Source organism: Geotrypetes seraphini, chromosome 10 (assembly GCF_902459505.1).
Source record: "Geotrypetes seraphini chromosome 10, aGeoSer1.1, whole genome shotgun sequence".
Classification (NCBI taxonomy): domain Eukaryota; kingdom Metazoa; phylum Chordata; class Amphibia; order Gymnophiona; family Dermophiidae; genus Geotrypetes; species Geotrypetes seraphini.
Window position 1 is genome coordinate 75,666,171 of NC_047093.1, and position 23,783 is coordinate 75,689,953.

At 44.5% G+C, this 23,783-nt stretch overlaps 1 protein-coding gene across 11 annotated transcripts in view; it reads right to left on the minus strand.

Annotated features, from left to right (window-relative positions):
• The window catches only part of ADGRD2 (adhesion G protein-coupled receptor D2), a 408,458-nt gene that overhangs the window by 134,130 nt on the left and 250,545 nt on the right, over nucleotides 1–23,783 (minus strand). For all 11 annotated transcript variants that reach the window (XR_004540974.1, XM_033962424.1, XM_033962423.1 and 8 more), the window contains 2 exons: nucleotides 20,377–20,510; nucleotides 17,763–17,878 (listed from right to left, as the gene is read on the minus strand). Coding sequence is in view for 10 of the 11 variants with exons in the window: in XM_033962424.1 (XP_033818315.1) it covers nucleotides 17,763–17,878; nucleotides 20,377–20,510 (250 nt within the window). In the remaining variant the exon portion in view is untranslated. The remainder of the gene's footprint in view (nucleotides 1–17,762; nucleotides 17,879–20,376; nucleotides 20,511–23,783) is intronic.

Genomic DNA, 23,783 nt, shown 5'->3' on the forward strand with positions numbered 1-23,783 from the left:
AGAAACATGATTTAACTGTATTCCCTATGTTTTCATGAAACGAAAGCTTGTCGTCCACGATGATACCTAAAATTTTTAACGATGAAACAGAATCTAAGGGAACGTTGTCTAGGACAAAGGCAGTGTCCAATGAAATGTCCTTTTTCCAAGAGAATAGCATAGATTTTGTTTTTTTTATATTTAAGGCTAATTTGTTGGTATTGAGCCATTTTTTTATTGAGTCTAATTTCTTATTGATTGTTAGTATTTCATCTGGGTTTCCTGGATCAATGGGGTGCAATAGTTGGATGTCATCGGCGTAAGCAAAAACAGTGAAACCGATAGATTGGCAGATATTTAAAAATGGGGACAAAAAAATATTGAAGAGAAGAGGTGAAAGAATGGAGCCTTGTGGGATTCCATATGAGGATGAGAAGGGTTTAGAATGTTCGTTATTAAAATAGACTGTTGAAGAGCGATTGGAAAGAAAAGATTCAAACCATTTCAGAACTTCATCACTGATGCCAAATGATTCAAGAAGCATGCTCGTAAACCAAAGTGCTCGTATATCAAAGCGAGTTTCCTCATAGGAAGTAAGGGAAACTCGGATGATTCGTTCCACATCCCCAAAACAGACAGACACACACACACACACACCCCTTGAGGCCACTGGCGCTGCTCGCTTCCACCCCACCCACCCCGGGAACCGGCTTCTCTCCCCCCACGGCCCTCCCCCAAACCCTTACCTCCAGCAATACCCGACAAGGTATGAAGAGGCAGTGCAGAGGAACAAAGGGTGGGCGCATGATTCTCCCCGTCTCCCACCACACCCGAGCTTGGGCACACAACGTTCTCTCCTTGACACCAGGACAAGCCAGATGGAGGGGTGGCTGCTGTTGTTTGTGCTGAACGTCTTTGAGTAGGACTCGCCACTGATCTTCTATGCTGGGCTGCCGCGGGGCCTTGAGCATCTGCGCATGCTCAAAGCCTTCTGGCTCCCACTCTCTGAGATTCTCATGAGATTGTTGGATTCTCATAAGAATCTCGGAGAGGGTGGGAGCCAGAAGGCCTTGAGCATGTGCAGATACTCAAGGCCCCGCGGCAGCCCAGCAAAGAAGATTAGTGGCAGGCTCTTTCTGCACCAGCACGCGTATGTCCTGTGGGTTAGTGCATGCCGGTGTCCGATGGACGTAAGGGTTTGGGGATGGGCCGCACGGGAGGAGAGAAGCCAGTTTCCGGGGTTGAGTGACATGCTCACATACCAAGTCAACACTCGGTTTGTGAGTTAAAGTTTGCTCGAGTGTTTTGCTCATCTTGCAAAAGACTCACAAACCGCGTTACTCGCAAACTGAGGTTTGACTGTATATATATATACTAGTTTTTTTAGCCCGTTACATTAACGGGTGCTAGAATAGATGTGTAGACTTAGGAATTTCTTTCTTTCTCTTTCATTCTCCCTGGCCCGTCTGTCTGTCTTTCTTTCTGTCTCTTCCCCATGTCCAGCAGCACCCGTTCCCTGCCCTCCCTGTCCAGCAGTAGCCCTTCTCCCTTCCTTTTACCACCAATCACACCCCTCCCCCCAATGGAAAGCAAGATAGTCCCCCATAACAAAGCAAGATTGCTCCCTGGGCCCCTTCCCCAGCACCCCCCCTGCCTTTTACCTAAATCAATGCACGATAGTTAACAGCTTCCCCAGCACACACCCTTCACCCAAAAAAAATGCAAGTATTTTTTCCTGCCCAGCAAACTGCTTTTTTAAAAAAACAACAAACAACCTTTTCTTCAATATTGGTGCCTTCGCCAGCAACTGTTGAATGCGCATGCTATTACCACGGAAGTGTTCCAGCTGTAAGGGTATTTTGCTCGTTAGAGTACTGCACGATCTTTGAATTAAGTGAGAGCGGATATGTGATGCAGTAGCGGTATTTCCCTCCCTCTCCACTTCGTCCCTTGCTAGATTTTTTTTTTGTGTGTAAAGGTACCCAGCGGCTCCTCTCAGGATTCCCACCTGCCGCGGCTTTGAAATAAATTTCGGTCGTGGATTGAAAATGAGTCGGCCAGGCCGTCCCTTGGAGTACTGCAGAAAGCTAAACTCCTTGTGCACTGAGCAACTCACGATCTTTTGAATTTAGATGAGTGTGGGTATGTGGTGCAGCAGCAGCATTTCCCTCCCCCTCCACGTCGTATCTTGCCGTTTTTTAAGTTTAAAGGTGCCTCTCAGGATAAAGTTCGGGTGTGGATTGAAAGTTAGCCGGCCAGACCACGAATATGGAGCCGTTGTAAGCGCGCATGCACACTCCTGACTGCCACAGACATACGGATCACGGAACATGCAGGTAGGAGTGCGCATGCACGCTTAGCATTTTATTATAGTATAAGATAAGATATATACACGCAATATATATATATATTATATAGAGATATATATATACACATAAATATACACAAACAACAGAATTTACTGGACTGTCACCAGAGTCAATAAGAACATTAAACACATTGGGAAAGAAGATAATATTAATGCAGAGACTGACTGGTCTGTGGCCTGCACAAGTATAAGGCCCAAATTATAAACAATGTTGAAGATGGTAGCATGTGTTAACTAATTTTGCTGGTTTTCACTTTTGTAGAACTTCTTTTAACAATTGTTGAAGACTTCCATTTCAAGTTTATCCAGAGGTGACTTCTCCCACATAGAAGACCAAGCTACAAGGAAAGTGTTATAGCAAGCCTCCACTGAAATCTGGCAAAGAAGGTCAATAGCTGAGTACTGAGGCCTAACATGGATCAGCTTAATTTACAACTTCAGGACTTTCTCTTCATTATCTACCTAGGGGGAATGAATGACTATTGCCATCAGGATCACCGGCCTACAATTGCAGAAGAAATTTATAAGACTGAATCTTAAAGCTTCATAGCTTGTTTTTATTTTATTTTATTAACACGCAAAATATCTACCCAATTTTTTAAAAATGTAAAAAGCCGGCAGAAGCCCTGACAGCAGTGACAGGAGACTGCTTCTCCTGTCACTACTGTCAGGGCTCTACCGATTCGTGCAGTCAGTTGGGGGGGGCGTGCCTCCGATCGCCCCCATTTGCATGCGGATGGTTGATGAATCGGTCGGCCTGCCTCCAATCGCCCACGGATCGGACACGGATCGGAGGGTTAGTGAATCTAGCCCTTGGTCGCTATTCTATAACATAACATTAACATATTAGATGATGATAGATAAAGACCAGTACAGTCTATCCAGTCTGTCCAACAAGATAAATTCATAAGGTCTGATTCTATATCTGCATACTTAATTTGTCTTTACCATTTTCAGGGCACAGACTGTAGAAGTCTGCCCAGCACTGGCTTTTGCTTCGTATTTTCTAGAGTTGCCATCTAATCACTGCTGAGCTTGTTTGGTTCCATGACTTCCATACAGGATTCCTCAAATTCCAGCGTCAACATCAAGACCACTTCGAACCATCCAACAATCTATTCTTGTAGTTCCCTCTATTAGGCATTTATTTTTTGACACCACTCACACAAACAATATTTTCAGTGGTAGCCACAATGCTGTGAAATGCACTTCCACTTGCTCTTAGGCGTGAATCCAACCTCTCCAAATTCAAATCAATGCTTAAAACCTCTCTCTTTAAAAAAAGCATACGAGACCTAGATTTTGAACTTATCCTTTACAACAGAGCTTGCCCTTTTGTTTTTCCCTTTCCTACCACCCTTTTATTTTAGCAATGTAACCCTTCCCTTTGCCCTGTTGTGTGTGTTATAGTTGTTCACGAAACTTGTTTACCTATGTATTTACATCTTTGTCTACATTTCTGTTGTTTAAAAATTTTTTTAGATATGTAATGTTGTAAATCATTTTGGCAATGAAAAGCGGTATATCAAGCCTTAATAAACTTGAAACATGTTTGTTTGTTTTTTTTGGGGGGGCCAGGCAGTTATGTGCACAGGTTATAGAATAAAGTGTTCTCTCGCGAATTTGTGGTTTGTGAATCTCGGACTCACTCATATGCAGTCTGCTCCGACCTCCTCTTCCTGTAGTAAAATAGGGCTACACCAATCAGGAGCTGCGTGTCAAAGCCAGTGGTGTAGTGAGGGTGGGAGACTCCTAGGGCGTTGCACCGCCCCTCCTCTCCGCTCCCCCCACTCTTTCTACACCAACTTCCCATCCTCGCTCCTTCTGTGCCACCACGCCACACTCGCACCCTCCCTTCTCACCCACCCCGTGCCTCATAAATCTTTACCAAAGTGAGCGGCTCCTCCGGCCCACTGCACGCGCTGGCGTTGGTTTTTTCTCTAATATCACTTCCTGGCCCAGTGAGCCAGAAGTGATTTCAGAAGGAGAAGACTAGAGTAGTTGTGCATGCTGGTGAAGATTTTAGAGAGATATGGAGGGGGGGGGGGGGGCAGAGAAAGAAAGGTGCGAGCATGGCATAGGGGTGGAGAGGTGCTGGTGTTCCAACCAAGACGGCACCAGGGTCAGTTCGCCCCCCTTCCCCCCCACTCTCCCTTACTACGCCACTTGCTCACACCTGAAGTTAAGCATGCAAAATGAAGACTTCTGCTAGTATTCTATCACGGCAGATGTGTACACAGCTGCCATTATAAAATTCATGCTTAGCATCAAAATTTCAGCAACGCTTTGAGAATTTACCCTAAAATGACATTAACGCTGGGTTTTACTAAACGGCACTAGAGGATTTTCGTATGGGCTAGCGAGGTAAATGCTCCCACACTCATAGGAATTCTATGAGCATTGGAGCATTTACCACGTTGGCCCGCGGTAAAAACCTCTAGCACTGTTTAGTAAAAGGAGCCCTAAGTAATTCAAAAATCCAATTGTTGTCATGCTCTGTGATTTTGTATCAGGATCAAGCATTAGAAGCTGGACACTAGATCTCTAAGAAAGAGGAAGGGATAGTAGATGGCAAGGAGAGGCAGACTAGATCAGTGTTTCTCAACACGGTCCTGGAGCACCCCCCTTGCCAGTCAGGTTTTTAGGATAGCCACAATGAATATGCATAAACTATCTCCATTATATGCAAATTTCTTTCATTCATATTCATTGTGGATATCTTAAAAACCTGACTGGCAATGGGGGTGCTCCAAGACCGAGTTGAGAAACACTGGACTAGACAGTTCAATGTTCTTTATCTGCCTTCATTTTTCTCTGTTTCTATTAAATGATTTGATTTATTTGATATGCCACTTAATAAAAAAAAGTATTAAAACAGTTTGTATAGAAGAACAATATACATAGATATATAGACCTGGCAAAGCCTTACGATTAGTTAGTAATATGAAATTAGTATCAGTCACTTACAAATATAAACTATGAATCTACAGGAATGAAAATGTTCACGATCGCTGGGATGGCATTATGGAACAAGTTATCTGGTCAAATAAGATTATGTTAAAAATACGTTTTGTGAAATTCAGTTATAAGCAGGGATTCATCCAGACCAAATATACATAAATATAGCTGACATACTAAAAATCAAAAAAGTCTGGATGAATCCCTGTTTATAACTGAATTTCACAAAACGTATTTTTAATATATTTACTATTAGTTTCACGTTTGTGCCTCAAACAAATTATTAGTGGCATACAAATAAGATTATGTGCAGAATACTCCACTTTTTAAAAAATTGCTTAAGACAAAGTTATTTGTTGACACCTACTTCTTATATGGCTTGATACTTTCTCTGAAGCTGTCTTATTCCCTAACTTAAAGCAAATGATTATTCTTTAAAGCAATACAAATAGCACCTTCTGTGTCAATAGCTACAGATGCAGTGATCTTGGATTGTTACATTTTAGTGTATGTGTATATTTATGTTTTTATGTATGTAATCCTTAATAATAAAACTCTTACCACACATGCGCAGTAGAAAATCTGTGATCCTTGCATATATGGGATTCGATTTCTGGCGCATGGGGTGGCTTGCGGCACGTGCGGGTGGAGTCATGCATGTGGGTGGAGTCTGGCGATTTGATTTGCCGACGTCACTTCAAGCCTAGGGCCTTCCTCATTGCCGGGTCCTGCTCCTGCTTTCACCCAAAAGGAAAGTAGGACCGAAGCAAGCAGGAGCAGCGACCTACCGCTGCCGACTGCTGTGTGAGACCCGGGAGAAGAGGGGAAGGGGGGATGAGAAACGCTACTGATGGTTGGCCTACTACAGGACAGGGGGAGCAGGGAAGGGGTGCTGCTGCTGCACAGGAAAGTGAGGGGGGGAGGAGAGGGAAAGGGGGCCAGGGAGCAAACTTGCTATGTTTTTGGGGGAGGTGTGGGGCAGGCAGCAATCTTGATTTGCTCAAGGGGGGGAGACAGAAAGGGGCCACGGAGAGAGGCAGAAAGACAGGCAGGCAGCGCATGAGAACGAAAGACAGACGCACACAGAAAGACAGCGGGCAGGGAGAGAGACAGAAAGCAAGAAAGACAAACAGACGGGGTCAGGGAGAGAGATAGACAGAAAGCAAGAAAGAAAGAAAGACAGACAGGGGGCCAGGAAGAGACACAAACAGAAAGAATGACAGACAGCCGGCGGCCAAGGAGAGAGAGATAAAGAAAAAAATTGGGCTACATATTACTACAGCAGGAAAAAGAAACCTTGCAGAGAAATTTAGACAATATTTTTCTAGGCATTTAAACTAGAAGGTGGGGGTGGTGTATGTACGAAGGACAATTATAGAGACCAGCCCCGGCAAAAGAAAAGATGTGATAGTAGTAAAGACTGCAACATAAGCAATATCAGCAACTCGTTTCTTAGTATTGCAACGGAAAGTGAAACGAAACAAAAATCCATACGAAAAAGGAGAATATCGCTGAAAAATAGCTGAAAAGCGATGACCACAAATGCTCGCAGTCTAAGCAACAAAGTTCATGATCTGCAAGCCCTGATGTTAGAGGCAGATCTAGATATTGTCGCTATCACAGAGACATGGTTCAGTGAATCACATGGATGGAATGCAAATCTTTTTAGGAAGGACAGAGATGGTCAAAAAGGTGGAGGAGTAGCTCTCTATGTAAAGATCAATATCCAAGCGACCGAAATGCAAGGGACCTGGGGAGAGGAAGAAGCGATATGGACTGCTCTGAAAAGAGAAGATGAAACTTCTATCTATTTGGGTGTAGTCTACAGACCTAAGACTCAATCGCAGCAAATTGATAAGGATCTGATTGTGGATATCCAAAAGTTTGGAAGGAAAGAGAAGGTTCTGCTGTTGGGAGATTTCAACCTGCCAGATGAGGACTGGAATGTTCTGTCTGCAGAATCGGAAAGAAGTAGGGAGATTGTGGATGCCTTTCAAGAGGCTCTGCTCAGACAAATGGTGATGGAACCCACAAGGGAAAAAGCGATATTGGATCTGGTCCTCACAAATGGAGAGAGTATCTCTAATGTTCGAGTGGGTGCTCACCTGGGAAGTAGCGATCATCAAACGGTTTGGTTTGATATAACGGCTAATGTGGAGAGCGGCCGCATGATACTTAAAGTCCTAGATTTCAAACGTACGGACTTTAATGCTATGGGAGAGTACCTGAAGAAGAGCTGTTAGGATGGGAGGACATAAGAGAAGTGGAAAGACAGTGGTCTAAGCTGAAAGGAGCGATAAAAATGGCTAAGGACCTTTATGTGAAGAAAATCAATAAAAACAAGAGAAAAAGGAAGCCGATATGGTTCTCCAACCTAGTGGCTGAGAAAATAAAGGTGAAAGAGTTGGCGTTCATGAAATATAAAAAAAACCAAGAGGAGGAGAGCAGAAAGGAATACAGGGTGAAACTGAAAGAAGCCAAGAGAGAGATACGTCTGGCAAAAGCACAGGCGGAAGAACAAATGGCTAAAAATGTAAAAAAGGGAGACAAAAATTTTTTCAGATATATTAGTGAAAGGAGGAAGATGAAAAATGAAATTGCTAGGCTAAAAGATGCTGGGAACTGAGAAGTAGTGGCTCGTGGCCAGTAGGGGGTGATGTTTATGGGACGGTAATGGAATGGATATCAGAACATGATAGTGCAGTATTTTTATGGAGTTTTTCTACAAAAGTGCCTGTTTTTCGTATGATTCTGGGTAATTCTAGTTAGATACAAGCATATGTGTTAGTTAAGGCCACGCCCAATAGAAGCGTACGACAAACTGGTGAATAAAAATCTGAATATAAATGAAGCTAAAGCCAGAAAAACACACTACAGATTAATATAAGGGAAAGAATGGTGTTCTTTTTATGTACTTTGCTGTTGGGCCAGATCATGAAGGAAACCAGAGGATACATGGAATCCATTTTGGGTTCTTTGTTTTGCTTTACCTGCTCTGTCTTTGGACACCATTTTGTGCCAGTGACTAGTTTCTGTCTTCTTTGTCCTCTCTGTTTTTCTTTGTTTAGTTTTCCCACTCCCACCATCATGGTGTTAATTAATACCACATGTGCTTTAGACTGGTTAGGAAGATAACGTGTCCCAAACTAAGATATAACAAGAATTAAATATAGTTATGAATGAAAATTAGGAATGAATGCTTGGCCAAGCAAATATGACTGAAGTATGTGATTGTGTGACTGTGTATTGAACAAAAGAATGGGTTTTGAAAAAGCATATGATATATCTTTGCAACCTAAAGAAATCCTAAAATAACATCTGGACATAATTAACAGTCTCTAGCATAGAGAGGGGGAACCAGCCCCTCCTCCTCCAGGCTAAGGTTTCTGTGTGCAGATCCATAACCTGTCAGCTAAGGGAGAGCTTTTTTTCCTCTAAGGCTGAGAACTTTTCAGCACCCTGTTAATAATTGTAAATTCTCTGAAATAAGTTTTAAGAATGATAAAGGAATATTGGAAATGTTATGAATAAAAGCAAACAAATGTAATTTTTACTATGTCTAACTTTTAAGACCACCCATGTTAATTTTTATTGGTTGTCAAACTGATGATGTCATTGAGCCAAAAGTATATAATAGAGTGACTTCAGATATTAAGCTGAGCTCGTTATCAGAAGGCCAGCATTTGGCAACTACAACGATCTCCCATTAGCGCAACTGTTAATGCAAGCAATTATGCTTTATTCTTTTGAATTTCATAATGGAAAAATAGAAACAATAACTCAATAAATCTTAATTATAATTTTTAAAACCTTGCGCTGGTGTCATTTTGCATGTTTTTTATTATTTTTCAAACCTTGAGCTTTCAAGAAGGCGTCAATGTCCCTTGCTCAGAACCAATATGTGGAAAATGATGAGGAGAAAGTGAATGTGCTAAAACAAATACTTCTGTTCTGTGTTCACAGAAGAAAATCCTGGAGAAGGACCGAGATTGGCTAGCAAAGTTACACAAGAAAATGGAGTAGATTCTACTCCGTTCACAGAGGAGGGTGTTTATGAGCAACTTGAAAAACTGAAGGTGGACAAAGCGATGGGACCAGACGGGATCCATCCCAGGATACTAAGGGAGCTCAGAGAGGTTCTGGCAAGTCCTATTAAAGACTTGTTCAACAAATCTCTGGAGACGGGAGTGATTCCTGGGGATTGGAGGAGAGCGGATGTGGTCCCTATTCATAAAAGTGGTCACAGGGATGATGCAGGAAACTACAGGCCGGTGAGCCTCACTTCAGTTGTTGGAAAAATAATGGAAGTTTTGCTGAAAGAAAGGATAGTGTACTTCCTTGAATCTAATGGGTTACAGGATCCGAGGCAACATGGCTTTACAAAAGGTAAATCGTGCCAAACGAACCTGATTGAATTTTTTGATTGGGTGACCAGAGAGCTGGATCGAGGACGTATGCTAGATGTAATTTACTTGGATTTCAGCAAAGCCTTTGATACAGTTCCTCATAGGAGGCTGTTGAACAAACTTGAAGGGCTGAAGTTAGGACCCAAAGTGGTGAACTGGGTCAGAAACTGGCTGTCGGACAGACGCCAGAGGGTGGTGGTTAATGGAAGTCGCTCGAAGGAAGGAAAGGTGAGTAGTGGAGTCCCTCAGGGATCAGTGCTGGGGCCAATTCTGTTCAATATGTTTGTGAGTGACATTGCTGAAGGGTTAGAAGGAAAAATGTGCTTTTTTGCAGATGATACCAAGATTTGTAACAGAGTAGACACCGAAGAGGGAGTGGAAAATATGAAAAAGGATCTGCAAAAGTTAGAGGAATGGTCTAATGCCTGGCAACTAAAATTCAATGCAAAGAAATGCAGAATAATGCATTTGGGGATTAATAATAGGAAGGTACCGTATATGCTGGGAGGAGAGAAGCTGATATGCACGGACGAGGAGAGGGACCTTGGGGTGATAGTGTCCGAAGATCTAAAGGTGAAAAAACAGTGTGACAAGGCAGTGGCTGCTGCCAGAAGGATGCTGGGCTGTATAAAGAGAGGCGTAGTCAGTAGAAGGAAGAAGGTGTTGATGCCCCTGTACAGGTCATTGGTAAGGCCCCACTTGGAGTATTGTGTTCAATTTTGCAGACCGTATCTGGCGAAGGATGTAAGAAGACTTGAGGCGGTCCAGAGGAGGGCGACGAAAATGATAGGAGGCTTGTGCCAGAAGACGTATGAGGAGAGACTGGAAGCCCTAAATATGTATACCCTAGAGGAAAGGAGAGAAAGGGGAGATATGATTCAGACGTTCAAATACTTGAAGGGTATTAACCTAGAACAAAATCTTTTTCAGAGAAAGGAAAATGGTAAAACCAGAGGACATAATTTAAGGTTGAGGGGTGATAGATTCAAAGGCAATGTTAAGAAATTCTACTTTACAGAGAGGGTGGTGGATGCCTGGAATGCGCTCCCGAGAGAGGTGGTGGAGAATAAAACTGTGACTGAGTTCAAAGAAGCTTGGGATGAACACAAAGGATCTAGAATCAGAAAATAAGATTAAATATTGAACTAAGGCCAGTACTGGGCAGACTTGCACGGTCTGTGTCTGTATATGGCCGTTTGGTGGAGGATGGGCTGGGGAGGGCTTCAATGGCTGGGAGGGTGTAGATGGGCTAGAATAAGTCTTAACAGAGATTTTGGCAGTTGGAACCCAAGCACAGTACAGGGTAAAGCTTTGGATTCTTGCCCAGAAATAGCTAAGAAGAAAAAATTAAAAAATTTAAATTGAATCAGGTTGGGCAGACTGGATGGACCATTCGGGTCTTTATCTGCCGTCATTTACTATGTTATGTAATTGCCATTCAAATGATCACAAGAAATTGGAAATGTCGTGATAGACTTAATTACACATTCTGGTGGGCGAGCGTGTGCAATACATATAAATTTGAAAGAATGAACGCGGAATGCTTAGGTTTGAATAATGCATTTAATAAAGTATGGAGCCCATTGACTGCATTTGTTAACAAACAATAAGGATATTGTATTTGTTGTTTTTCATTCTCAGATTTCCTTACACAAAGGACAAAGGAGAGCGTGTTGTACTAACTGAACCTGTGGTTCTAGTTCTTTTACTGAACAAAAGTTTATTCTCTGAGGCTGACGAAACTTAAAAATGCTATCACATCAAGGGAAGCCTGCTCTCATTTAACCGTTTGGTAACCTAGATCGGATTTCTCAGTCTTGAATGCTAGAAGAGAAAGCACGGAGGCAGGAGAACTCTAGAGGAAGCATCTGGATAGTGCCAAAAACAAACATGATAACAACTGGATTATCTGTTCAGATTTCCAAAAATTGTGGGTGTTTGGACAATGCAAAAAACAAACACGATAACAACTGGACGGTCTGTTCACATTTCAAAAAATGTGCTCTCATGGAAACAGATGGCAATATTCAGCACCGTTACAAGAAAGAGTAAGACTCGGCAAAAGTGAAAGCAAGACAGATGTTGAGGGGAAAAATTTTATGAAAGGTACCTAAGTTATAAAGACTTTAACTTAGAGCTGTGTGCCACAGAATTATATCTTTAAGAAAACAAAATATAAGATAATCAATATTAAGCCGGCCACTGCCAGCAGAATTAGGCCCTAGTATTCAATTGGGGATCATGTCCAGCCACAGGCATAGAATATTTGGGGCTGATCAGACTGTTTCTTGCTGCTGAGACTTATGTAGGGCCCAGCTGATATTCATTTGGGACCCGCATAAGACATATATGCAGATCCTGGCTGCATATCAGCTGGGACCCACATAAGAGGATGTTATGTCTCTTTCTCTTTCACTTCCCTAATGAACAAGGCACTTTTCCCCTTCGTCCGTCCCCCAGACAAGACTTCTCCTTCTGCTATCCACCCTGATGATCAAGGCCCCTTTCCCCCAATAGCCCATCCCCTTCGAGTAGGTCCCTGGGCCGTTGCAATTATTGATGGTCCAGTGGTCTTTGGGGCAGGAATGAAGCCCAGACACTCCTGTCCAGGCCAGCACCCTCCTCAAAATGGCTGCTGCAGCCTCTAGCAACAGTCTTGAAGTAGTACTATGATACTGCCTCTAAAGGTCATGGCAGTCATTTTGATGAGGAAGCTGGCCTGGGCAAGAGTCACTGGTATCCTTTCTACTCCACAACCTACTAGATGGCCAGTGACTAAAACAGCAAGCCCAGGGGAGGCCTAGTGGGGGGTATGGGGGCTACTGGGGGGGGGGGGCAGAAGAAGGGAGAGGACCTTATTCACCATGGAGGAGGGAGGGGACAGCACAGGCAGCCTCAGGCTATTACCTAGAAGTTGTGTGGGTGCCTGCAAATATTCAGTGAAGGCACCCGCATAGCTAACTGAACAAAGGGCTAGATTCACTAAGCAAACCGATCGTGTACCGATTATTTTGCGACCCCTTTGTGACCAGATTTCCCTCCGACCCGATTCACTAACCTCTGTCCCGATCATCCTCCAATCAGCACGTGCAAATGAGGGGGAATTGCATTCAAATGTAGCAGGCAGCGATTCACTAACCAAAAACTGCAACACAGACTGGGCTGGCCGATCAGCAAACAAGCGACTGCTGGGGACCAGTCGTTCACTGCTTTCTGACTGCATCTCCTGCTCTCTGCCCCGACTTTCCTGCTGTCTGCCCTGACTTTCCAGCTCTCTTCTCCTGCTCTCTCTGCCCCGACTCTCCTGCTCTCTGCCCCGAGCACTACCCTGCTTCTACCGCAACTCTCCTGTACTCTCTGCCCCTGACTCTTCTGCTTTCTCTGCGCCCAACTCTCCTGTTCTCTCTGCCCCCTGCGCTGGCTGCCCTGCTTCTGCCCCGGCCTTCCCCCACAGTGCGAGCCCTTGGTTTTAGCCCAGGGGTTTAAAGCAGGTTAAAATCATGGGCTCGCCAAAGTTAAAAAAAGAAAGTAAAAAAAAAGGAAAAGGTCGCTGCTCTTTAAGCATGAGCAGACTATCTACAGATGGTCTGCACATGTGTCGTTATCGCTATAGAGAAATCTGGGCACTTGGTTGGGGGCGTGATTATGATTGCCCTCATTTGCATGAGAGCGGTTTGTGAATCAGCTCCCCCCCTCCCCCCGACATGAATCGGATCCCTCATGGCCAAAGTTAGGATTGCTATTTGCGTGGTCTTATGCTTCTGGTTACCTATGTAGGCATTAGCACTGAATATTGCAGGCACCAGCATAACTCCCAGCTCCTACCTGACTGCTCCTATAATATCCCTGTGTGGCCCATTTCACAATGGCTGGTTAGTGTCGATATTCAGCGGCACTGACTGGTTAATTGCTTCTGACTATTAGCAGATAGCTGGCACCAAGCAATTTAAGGGGACAGGAGCTTGAAGGCTGAAACTCCATTCTATTTTTCCAGGAGACTTTCCCTGAAACAGTTAATGAAACATGATGTCATGTTGGAAGCACATGACTGAACCTGGACTGAACAACATTACATGCTTATGAATGGTTTTCATTTAAAAAAAAAAAAACATACTGAAAAATTGCATCCAGAAAATGCTGCTGCTGAAAATGACCCCTTAAAGAAAGAGACACATGTTAAGATAGCCCGGGGGGAATGTTGAAAGATAGGGGCATATCAAACTATGGACGAGGGTGGGGAGAGATGGGTGCTGGATCGGGTGAGGTAGGGAAAGCGAAGCATACATGACCCAGGAATGGAAGGAAGGTATAGAGAAGTATACTGGACTCAGGAGTGGAAGGAAGGGCGAGAGAGATGCTAGACAATGGGAAGAAGGGAAGGAAGAGAAGAAGAGATGTTGATCTTGGGGGAAGAGGGCAGGGAAGGAAGACAGAAGAAGAAGAGATATTGGACTTCAAGGGAGCAAGAGGGAAGAGAGATGAGACAGGGAGATACTGGGAATGGATATAAAGGGACAGGAAGATGTGAGGCTACAAGAGTAGAAGGAGAAATAGGAAAAAAATGCTGGCTACAAGTATGGAGGGAGGGGATAAAGGGGGGAATGGTGGAACCATGTGGGCAATGCCATTGGAGGACGTTGTCAAGAAGATGAGTGAAAGGATGACAGTGAGCACAGACAGTAGAAATTTAGGAATTGGAAGTTGATGAAAGATAGAAGGTAATAGGAGCCAGGGAAAGAGATGAGGAATGGAAGAGCTAGGGGGTTAGAGAAGGAGATGGGTCTTAGGGTGACAGGGGCAGGAGTGGTTCTGCAGGTGCCTTGAACCCCGTAGTGGTAGTAACACAAGACTACATCTAGAGGGTCAGTGACACTATTTTGAAGAAAGCAGCCACTGAAGTAGGAGGGAATGGGGATCATTCCTGTCCCTGTCACCCCTGGAGTAAGTTGGGCAAAGTGACAAGACAAGGGAGGGGGAACAGCTGGCTTGCTGATGTGGGCAAGCTGGCTGGTTTGGCTGGTAGCCAATGTGGGCAGGCACTGTGGGCCAGCCCTGCAACAAGGGTAATTCTATTAATTGGCTTCTCAGTCTAGGCACCCCAATGCTGTGAGTTACTCTTGATTCAGATTAGTTGTAACTGTGTGCAAACTTTCAGGGAGGATTCTATTCTATAAAGGAATATAGGCACATATTTTCCTTTATAGAATACTAGCCTAACATGCCACAGACATGTTTAATATTTAGGCATGGGGGTGCAGCCTGAGGCACATGGTCGGGTTGGGCCCATGTGCCTCAGGCCGCGCCCCAGGTGGGACCTAAGGCTCCAGGGCCTATTCTGATTGCCCCACGCGCCTTAGGCCCCACCAGTAGGCGGAGCTTTGGGACGGATGGGCCAATCCGGCCTCATTCCGTCGTTGGCTGCCTGCCGGACAGGCGGGTTTGGCTCCCGTCTGTCCGGCCAACTTCCAAAGGTATGGGGAAGGGGGGTGGGGGTGTCATGGGGGTCGGCCAGGGGGGTCGCGGGTCAGCTGGGGGGGCGGTCGGAGGTTCTTGGGGGGGGGCGGTTGTTGGAGGGAGGGGGGTTTGCGTCGAGGGCAGGAGGGCCTGGGATCCCTCCTGCCCGTAATGTAGTGCGGGGTGGGGGTAGGGGGTCGCCGTGGCCAGGAGGGTTTGGGCTCCCTTCTGGCCCGATATTGTCGGGGAGTCGGCGGTCCTTCGGGGTGGGGGTGTGAGCGGTCCTGCGAGGGGGGGTGGTGAATCAAACGTCGGGGGGGGGGCATCAGGTTTTCAGGGTGGGGACAGGACTTCAAGGGGGAGAGGAGAGTCGGGGCGGGCGAAAGGAGAGTCGGGGTGGCCAGAGGAGAGTCGGGGCGGGTGAAAGGAGAGTTGGGCAGCATGCGCGGTATACGTGTGTGTGCGGTATATAAAAATTTCTGTACATAAAGTTGTGTTTTTCGCGCGCTATACCCGTGTGCGCGTTTTACACGGGTGCGCGTTATCTATGTGAAAATACGGTACTTCAGTTTTAGAGCTAGCATTAGTGTCTAAAGCCTGGAGATATGTGCATACATATAATTTGCATGCATGCATGTCAGCTCTGCCCATGCTTAGCGCATAAATGCAAGAGGGGAATATAGGGCTTCCATGTAGTAACATGACCAGCGACGCGCTGAGGGTCCTCATAGACACAGGAAAAACTTTATTGGTGAACAAGTAATCAAAGCAAGATTTTGTGTTTCTATCATAAACTCATTTCTACCCTGTGCAATAATAACATTAACATTTAATATCTTCTCTCCTAACTGGGCCTCTTCTCCCTTGAGAAGAGAAGACAGAGGGGACATGATTGAAACATTCAAGATATTGAAGAGAATTGACTTAGTAGAAAGAGACTGTTCCCCCTGACCAAGGTGAAGAGAACGAGAGGGCACTCGCTAAAGTTAGAGGGGAAAAAGATTCCATACAAACGTAAGGAAAGTTTTCTTCACCCAGAGAGTGGTGGAGGTCTAGAACGCTCTCCCGGAGGCTGTTATAAGGGAAAACACCCTTCAGAGATTCAAGAAAATGTTGGATAAGTTCCTACTGGAACAGAACATACGCAGATAAGGCTAGACTCAAATAGGGCACTGGTCTTTGACCTAAGGGCCACCGTATGAGCGGACAGCTGGGCACGATGGACCACTGGTCTGACCCAGGAGTGGCAAATCTTATGTTCTTATGTTCTAACAGTTCTATTTTCTTCAGTTCAGTTCCCATTACTTGTTCATAAATCCTGCCTGCAACTAGGATACTCAGGAACTGAGCTTTCATAGAAAAATAAAGGCATTCCTTTACTTTTGCAGTCTTCTGTTCCTTCTCAAGCAATTCCTAGGGTTCCACAGTAGTGGCGTAGAAAGGGGGGGCCGTCCGCCTCGGGCATTGGCACCCAGCCTCCTCTCCACCCCACCTCCCACTCCTCCCTTTGCCGCGTGTGCGCCCCTTATCTTTTATACTTTGGTGCAAGTAGCTACCAACTTGCTGCCCGCCTCGTCTTCAGCACTCTCTCTGACATCGCTTCTGGGACCCGCGCCTGGGCAGTGATGCCAGAGAATGCGCCAAAGCCGATGCAGGCAGTAGGTTAGTTGCTGCTTGTACTGAAGTTAAAAAGGGGCACTACCGCCCCTGGTGCTGCTCACTCTTACTTTGCCACTGCTCCACAGGGTGCAAACCTCTGATCTAGGGCCATTTTGTCCTTCCCTGGAACTCCCCCCCCCCTAGATACTGCAACCCTCCAGGAGATCTCTGCACTCGAGATCTTTTTCCTGGAGACTTCTCGCTTAAGAACCTAATCTTTGATTTTTTTAAAAATGATTCATCCCAAAAGGAGGGCTCGACTCGGTTAACAAAATATTAATAAAAATTATACAGGACACTCTATGACACTTAAACACATGCTGGCCTAAGCCCCACCCTCTGACTCAGCCTCTGACATGGCAGGTTAGCGTGTGTCTACAGTTTTCTTTGTTTTGCCTTTGTATCCTTCACTGCAGACCTCGTTGGTTCTTCCTTGTTTTTGTTTGCTTGGGTTAGTGCCACCTACCATAAGGAGGTTAAACTGAAACCTCAACGAGGGAGTGTTCTTAGGGACACCTGCCACAATACATTCACTCCCTCACAGTAACTTACAGATAATGTAAGTTATGTATTAATGAGCCACATTTACACCTGATATTAACATGGCACAAGTGAGCACTGGACACCCCTAAATATATACACATAAATGCCAACTTTATGCTAGTATTCTATAAAATAATTTGGGTACCCAGATGTCATTATAAAATTATTTCTCATTATGCCCTGTGATGCCCATCTATAGAACTGGCTCATAAACATATTTGCATACAATGAAGGTAGAGAAAACATATCTCTTGTGTATTCATGGTAGAAATCCTTTACACAAGATTGGTTGGTGGTCCATGAGGACTGGGTCGAGAGCATTAGATCAACAGAATCTGAACATGATCTTTACTAAGTAATGATAGGCAGCAGGAGCTTATCTTTTCCTCACTCACCAGATCTGGATTCCTATCTGTTTCTCAAGGCTGTAGCTAGGTGTTAACATCTTTGAGCGTCTTCGTGCACTGGATACAGTGACCATTACTACCCGGAAGAGAACAAATGTATTAACCTGAAAATCATAAAGTCAGTTTAGTCTAGGAAAGTAGAGAACTGAACACAGAAACAACAGATTTCTTTTTATCTTTTCTTTTTTTTCTCATTTAAAAGCACTTTTTCCCCAACTTTTAATTAACAAAAAATCTAAACTAAATAGAATATCTCATCCAAAAGAAATGTACCATTTAATATGTAAGGCAGTCCTTGAGGGCCACAAGATTTCCACAATGTATACTGTATGCTTGACATTGATTTTCATGTACTGCTTCCATTATATACAAATAGATTTTGTGCATATTCATTACAGAAATCTTAAAAACCTGACTGAATTGTGTCCTTCAAGGACTTTGGTTATCTACCTCCGATATAAGGGGATTCAAGTAACCATATATGAGGAGCTGCTGAAAAGTTCCAGCCCAACCAACAAAGTTGGGGCAGTCTCCATCGAAGGCTATACACTTAGTCCAGTGATTTTTCACTATTTTTCTGATGGAACAAAAAAAGTGGAAAATCACTGGACTAAGGCATAGATTCTGTAAAGTGCGTCTAACTTTAGGCGTGCTTTAGGCATCCGATTTAAGTGGATAATGAGTGATTTAAGGGTCTTAACAAGCGTTAACTTACAGAATCTAGGTCTAAGTGTATAGCCCTCAGTGGAGACTGCCCCAACTATGTTGGTTAGGCTGAGAACTTTCCAGCAGCCCCTCAAAACCAGTTTTTCCTTTGAATACTCTCTATCTTGTGGGCTTCAAAAATGATATTAATTGGCTATTGTGCCGATGCCTTATTACTCATTTTAAAATGTTGAGCTTCATCATTGTAATCATTTTTACACTGCTATATTCTAGTTATTCTCAAACCAGTCTTAGGGACACACCAAGCTGTCAGATTTTCAGGATACCCACCATGAATATGCATGAGATAGGTTTACATACAGTGGAGGTAGTGCATGCAAATTTATCTCATGCATATATACTCGTTATAATGGGTATCCTGAAAACCTGTCTGAGTGTGTCCTGAGGACTGATTTGAGAACCGCTGCTGTATTTGCATTGTAAGACTGCTGTGGGCAATAGCATGTAATGTCTCATTAAGAAAATCTGGTTATACATTGTCTTTTGGCATCATTTTCAATTTATGTAGTAAAGAGCTTTTTTTTCTGCATTGGATTGTTGCCGCATTTTCCATTTGTTTAATGTGTTTAAAGGGGACATGTTATACAACAAATTTATCATGAAAGATTTTTGAATTTTGGAAACCTTATGATATAATTGTTTTGTAGATGCAAAGATTCAGCTTGCAAGATTCCCCCTGAAATTGTTTTTAGTGAAACACAGGATGCACTGGAAAGGGGAAGGCCTGCCATTTTAAAAAGGTGACTTGAAGAGGCGAGCCTGCTAGCAGTAGGGAGTAGGCATCCCTCTTGCTGGTCTTCCAGACAAGGTATGGGGGAGGTGGGTGGGGCCATTCAGGCAGGAGGAAGTGGGCATCCCTTCTGCTGATGTTTCAGCAAAAGTACAAAGGGATGTGTCAGGATGTCAGGCTCGGTGGAGGGGTCTCTCCTTGATGGGGTAGAGGGGGGATTGGCCGGTCAGTTGGTGGGAGGGAGAGAAAGAGGAATCAGGGATCTCCTGCTGGTACAGCTGATCGCAGCAGGGGAATCCCCCATCAGCTGAGCTGGCAGAACTCCCCAAAGCCACGGTTTCAGGGAGTCCTCCAGGCTCAGCTGTTTGGGGTTTCCTCTGCTGCGATCAGCTGATGACAGGCTACGGACTATTGTCACAATCTCTCAGGGTTTTCTGGACCTACATTTCTGGCGCCTATGTGTGATTTGCGCCTACATAAGTGCTTTAGGCAGCCTAACGCCACGTCTGCCATTGGCAATACCTACTTTGGCGTTCAGCAGCCTAAAGCGCCTACATAGGTGGCAATTTCAGTGCCTTTTATTTAGGCGCCGGTAGGCGTCTCAAGCTTGCCATTTTTTTTGCCATTTCTAATGGCGCTTTTTTCAATTAATTTAAACGTTGGTAGGGCGCCTACCAGAGCCAGTTTTAGAATTTCCCCCCTTGGTGTCCTTTATTTCCCTTTATCCAGAGGGTTTGCAGTCAAATTTTGCACCTAAGGAGAGCAATGTGACACTATGTCAGTGGAGAAACCACGTTTGAACCCTGGCATTCCTGCTTCACAAGCTGCTACTCTTCCACAAAACAACAGCTAATGATCAAAATTCCCATCTAATCACTCTACTTTTCCCTTTATCCCTCAACATATTACAGTACGCATTTCCCTTGCAACGTATTTACAACATCAACCACGACAATGCAGCATAACACTCACTAGGACAATTTGTTTTTAAGAGACTTAATAAAATCAAGGACACTGCAGCGTAGCTCTAATAAATTAAAGAGCACAGGAGCTCTAAATGGAACCAATTGCGTTTGACTTCAGCAAACAATACAGCACCCAATGGCATTTTCTTCTCTTTCGTAGTCATAGCCCATCTGCACTTACAGTTAGTACAAAGAGAACAGGACCGACAAATGCCCAGATGATGTCCGCTTGTACATTCAACCAGCAGTGGTTATCTGCAACGTATTTGTTAAAAGAAGTTGCCAAGGTTACGCCAACAATTATGACTGGCAGGCCTGGAAAAGTGAGGGAAAGAATACATACAACATGCATTCAGTTTTAACTTTTTTTATTTTAACCAGAAGAAAACACTAACTTTTAATTAGTTTCTCCAACATAAAGTTAAAAAGAATTAAAAGCCATCAAATGATATTCAATCACATTTATTAAGGTTACAAATATTGGATGAATATCCAGGTAAATGAAAGGTCCACCCTGAAGTACAGAAACCTACTTTCTGGAATGCACACATGCATTTGAGGTTCATGCATATACATGGATCGGAACATTCCCCCCCCCCCCCCATCCTTTCAAACCATTTTCAGTGTCTTCATATCCCCCAAAACTGTGGGATGAAAACACAAAACTTTTTTGTGGAGTGAGGGGAGTCGAAGAACACACTTGCACAGTGATCTCATATGCCTTCTTGCTTTGGAAATAGGCTATAAATGTGTTGGGGGGAAGGGAAGAAGAGTTGCAATTAGAACTCCTGTTGTAGAATTAAATGGAGGAAAGAGAGGAGTCCAATCCTAGCATCTCTTGCACAGGATCTCTTTTTTTTGATCAATCAGAAGACATATCAACCCTGCAATACCATCCCTGTGGAGAATTCAAAAAAGCGTGGATTTTAGGGGATCCTTAATCTAGCAAGATGGGATCATTGAAAAACAAATGACAAAGAAGGCAGCCGGCAGAAAGCTATGCTCTATCTCATTTTTCACGGCTTGCCTTACATTTTTTGTTCTAGTTCAAGCAAATGAGGGTTCCTGAAGAAGGGGAATGTTGCCTTGAAACCAAGCTCAGTAGAACCTGTGGCCTCAGCAAAAATTAGAATTTAGTAGTTGCATTGGACAGTAGGCCCGTTTTAGAACCGGCATAGCCGCACAACGAAGAATGAAAAATCTAGAAATAAGTGCTATATTGACTGCATAAATTTTTTTTGAATACACTCTTATGTTACTTCACAGCAAGCACTTATTAATAAGCTGATTTTTTTTTTAAATTTTACTGATACACTTATCACATTTTACATGCAAAGTGTACACTTATGATGGTGTGTGTTAATGGGCTGAAATAATCCCTGGTAAAGTAAGCGTTCAGGAAGTAGTTGAGCTTTAATCGCTCAGGTTATTGTACTCATTTGGTCTTTCACTGAGGCCCGGATTCTGTATAGGACGCCCGGTCTCAGAAGCCGCCTTAGCGGCTTTTGAGAATCACACACGGGCATCCTATATAGAATCGCATCTGTCTTGATGGACAGACGCCTAACCCCATCTAACCACTCTGGTGCTCTAACTGGTATCCATGTCACAGGCGCCGGTTAGAGAATTGCGTTGCCGCTGAGCTGATCGCAGTAAGGGAATCTCCCTGCTGTGATCAGCTCACTAGCAGGGAACCCATACTCCCTACTGTCTACCAGCAAGAGGGATGCCCACTCCCTCCTGCCAGAACACCCAAAGCCCCACCCCCTCTGAATATCCACATCAGGAGGAGTGCTGAATGGAAGTAGCCTAAGGGATCTGGCCAATTGGAATCTTAGGCCACTCCCAGTGCATCCCAGAATGTACTGGGAGAGAGGCCTAAGATTCCAGTTGGCCCAGGTGCCTGAGGCCCTTATTATGCGAGGGGGTCTTAGGTGCCTGGGTCAAACAGACCCATGATGCATCGGAAAGGGGAAGGCCTGCCACTCTTTGGAGGCGGGCCTGCAGGCTGGAGGGAGTAAGCATTGCTCCCGGTCGGCCAATGAAAATAGGTATTAGTGGGGTCTGAATGGGCTTAGGGGTTCAGGGGGAACGCTTCTGGGGGGGGGTCTGGCAGGAAGGACTGGGCATCCCTCCTGCTGGTGATCTTCAGGGGTGGAGGGGGTTCCAGCAGGAGGAACTAGGCGTCAGGGTGGTAGTGGCAGGAGGAATTTGGCACTCCTCCTGCTGTGAACATTCGGAGGTGGGGGGGGATTTGGGAGTTCTGTCAGGAGGGAGTAGGCATCCCTCCTGCTAGTTGTCTTCGTGGGGGGGACGGATGGGTTCCCTGCCGCGGCCGCTAAACTGATCGCAGTAGAAAAATTCCTTTGCCGCAATCAGCTCAGCAGCCGCATCTATTTGAAATGCAGATCAGAATTTTGCTGGCCTACATTTCAGGCATCTATCACGGCCCTAGGGAAATGCCTAGGGCTGCTTAAGCTCGCCTAAGGCCATTTCCGGGTGAAACCAAGCCTTCGCCTAGCCTTGGCCAAGCTTAGGTGGCGCTACACGTCCTCCCTAGTCTCGCGAAGATGCCTACAATGTAGGCAGCCTACCTTGGGATTTTTTTTTTTTGACATGCATCCCGATTGGCTGGTTAGACAGTGGTAGGATGCCTACCGCCGCCTACAATTGGAACGCCGTTTATAAAATTTGCCCCTGAGGGTACACTAACACAAATTTAAAAATCTGATTTCACACCATGGTTGGAAATCCAGTGGCTGTTATTTGTTTATGTGCTTGCCGTGTTATAATATTATGTACCTTGTGACCCTGGGCAAGTCACTTACTCCTCCAGTGTCCACCACTTTGAATGTCAAAGCCACAAAAAGGTGGTATATAAGTCCCCATTCCTTTTCCCCCTAAACTTACATACATGAGATTGCTTCAGTGCAAAAATTAGTCTTCAAGGCCTTCTTGAATTGCTGTAGTGTTTTACAGAAACAAATGTATCCTGGTAAGCTAGTCCACAACCATAGACCCGCAGTAGAGAAGGCACAAAAAATGGTATCAGCAAAGTGCACTTTACTGAGGTCTGGAACTGCCAGATTTTAACTACTGAACCATTGGAAAAAAGTTCTGTAAGCAAATAGATGGACCATGCTGTTCTTTTGTCTGAAGTCTGTTACTATTCCCCACCCCCACCCCTTTTACAAAACCGCGTTGTTTTTAGCGCCCGGACACAGTGGTAACAGCTCTATGAGCTTCGGAGCTGTTACCGCCATGGCAGGCATTAAAAACCACACTATGGTTTTTGTAAAACTGGGGTATGTTATGCACTAGAAACCCGAAGAGGCCATTGCTGCTGCAGGCTACCAGACCACCGTTTTCAACCCATGTTTTAAAAAAAATACATAGGGAATAATATTCGATCTCTGGTGTAAAGCAGCTTCTAAGCTACTTCCAGCTGTAAGCTCATCTAACCACAGAAATTCAATGTAGAGGATGCGTGATTTTGAATATTTAAGTATGTGCGCTGACCCAGAAGTTACTGGGTACTGCCGTTGGACTATGCTTAACCTAGCAGAGATATTCAGTGGCATATTCCTG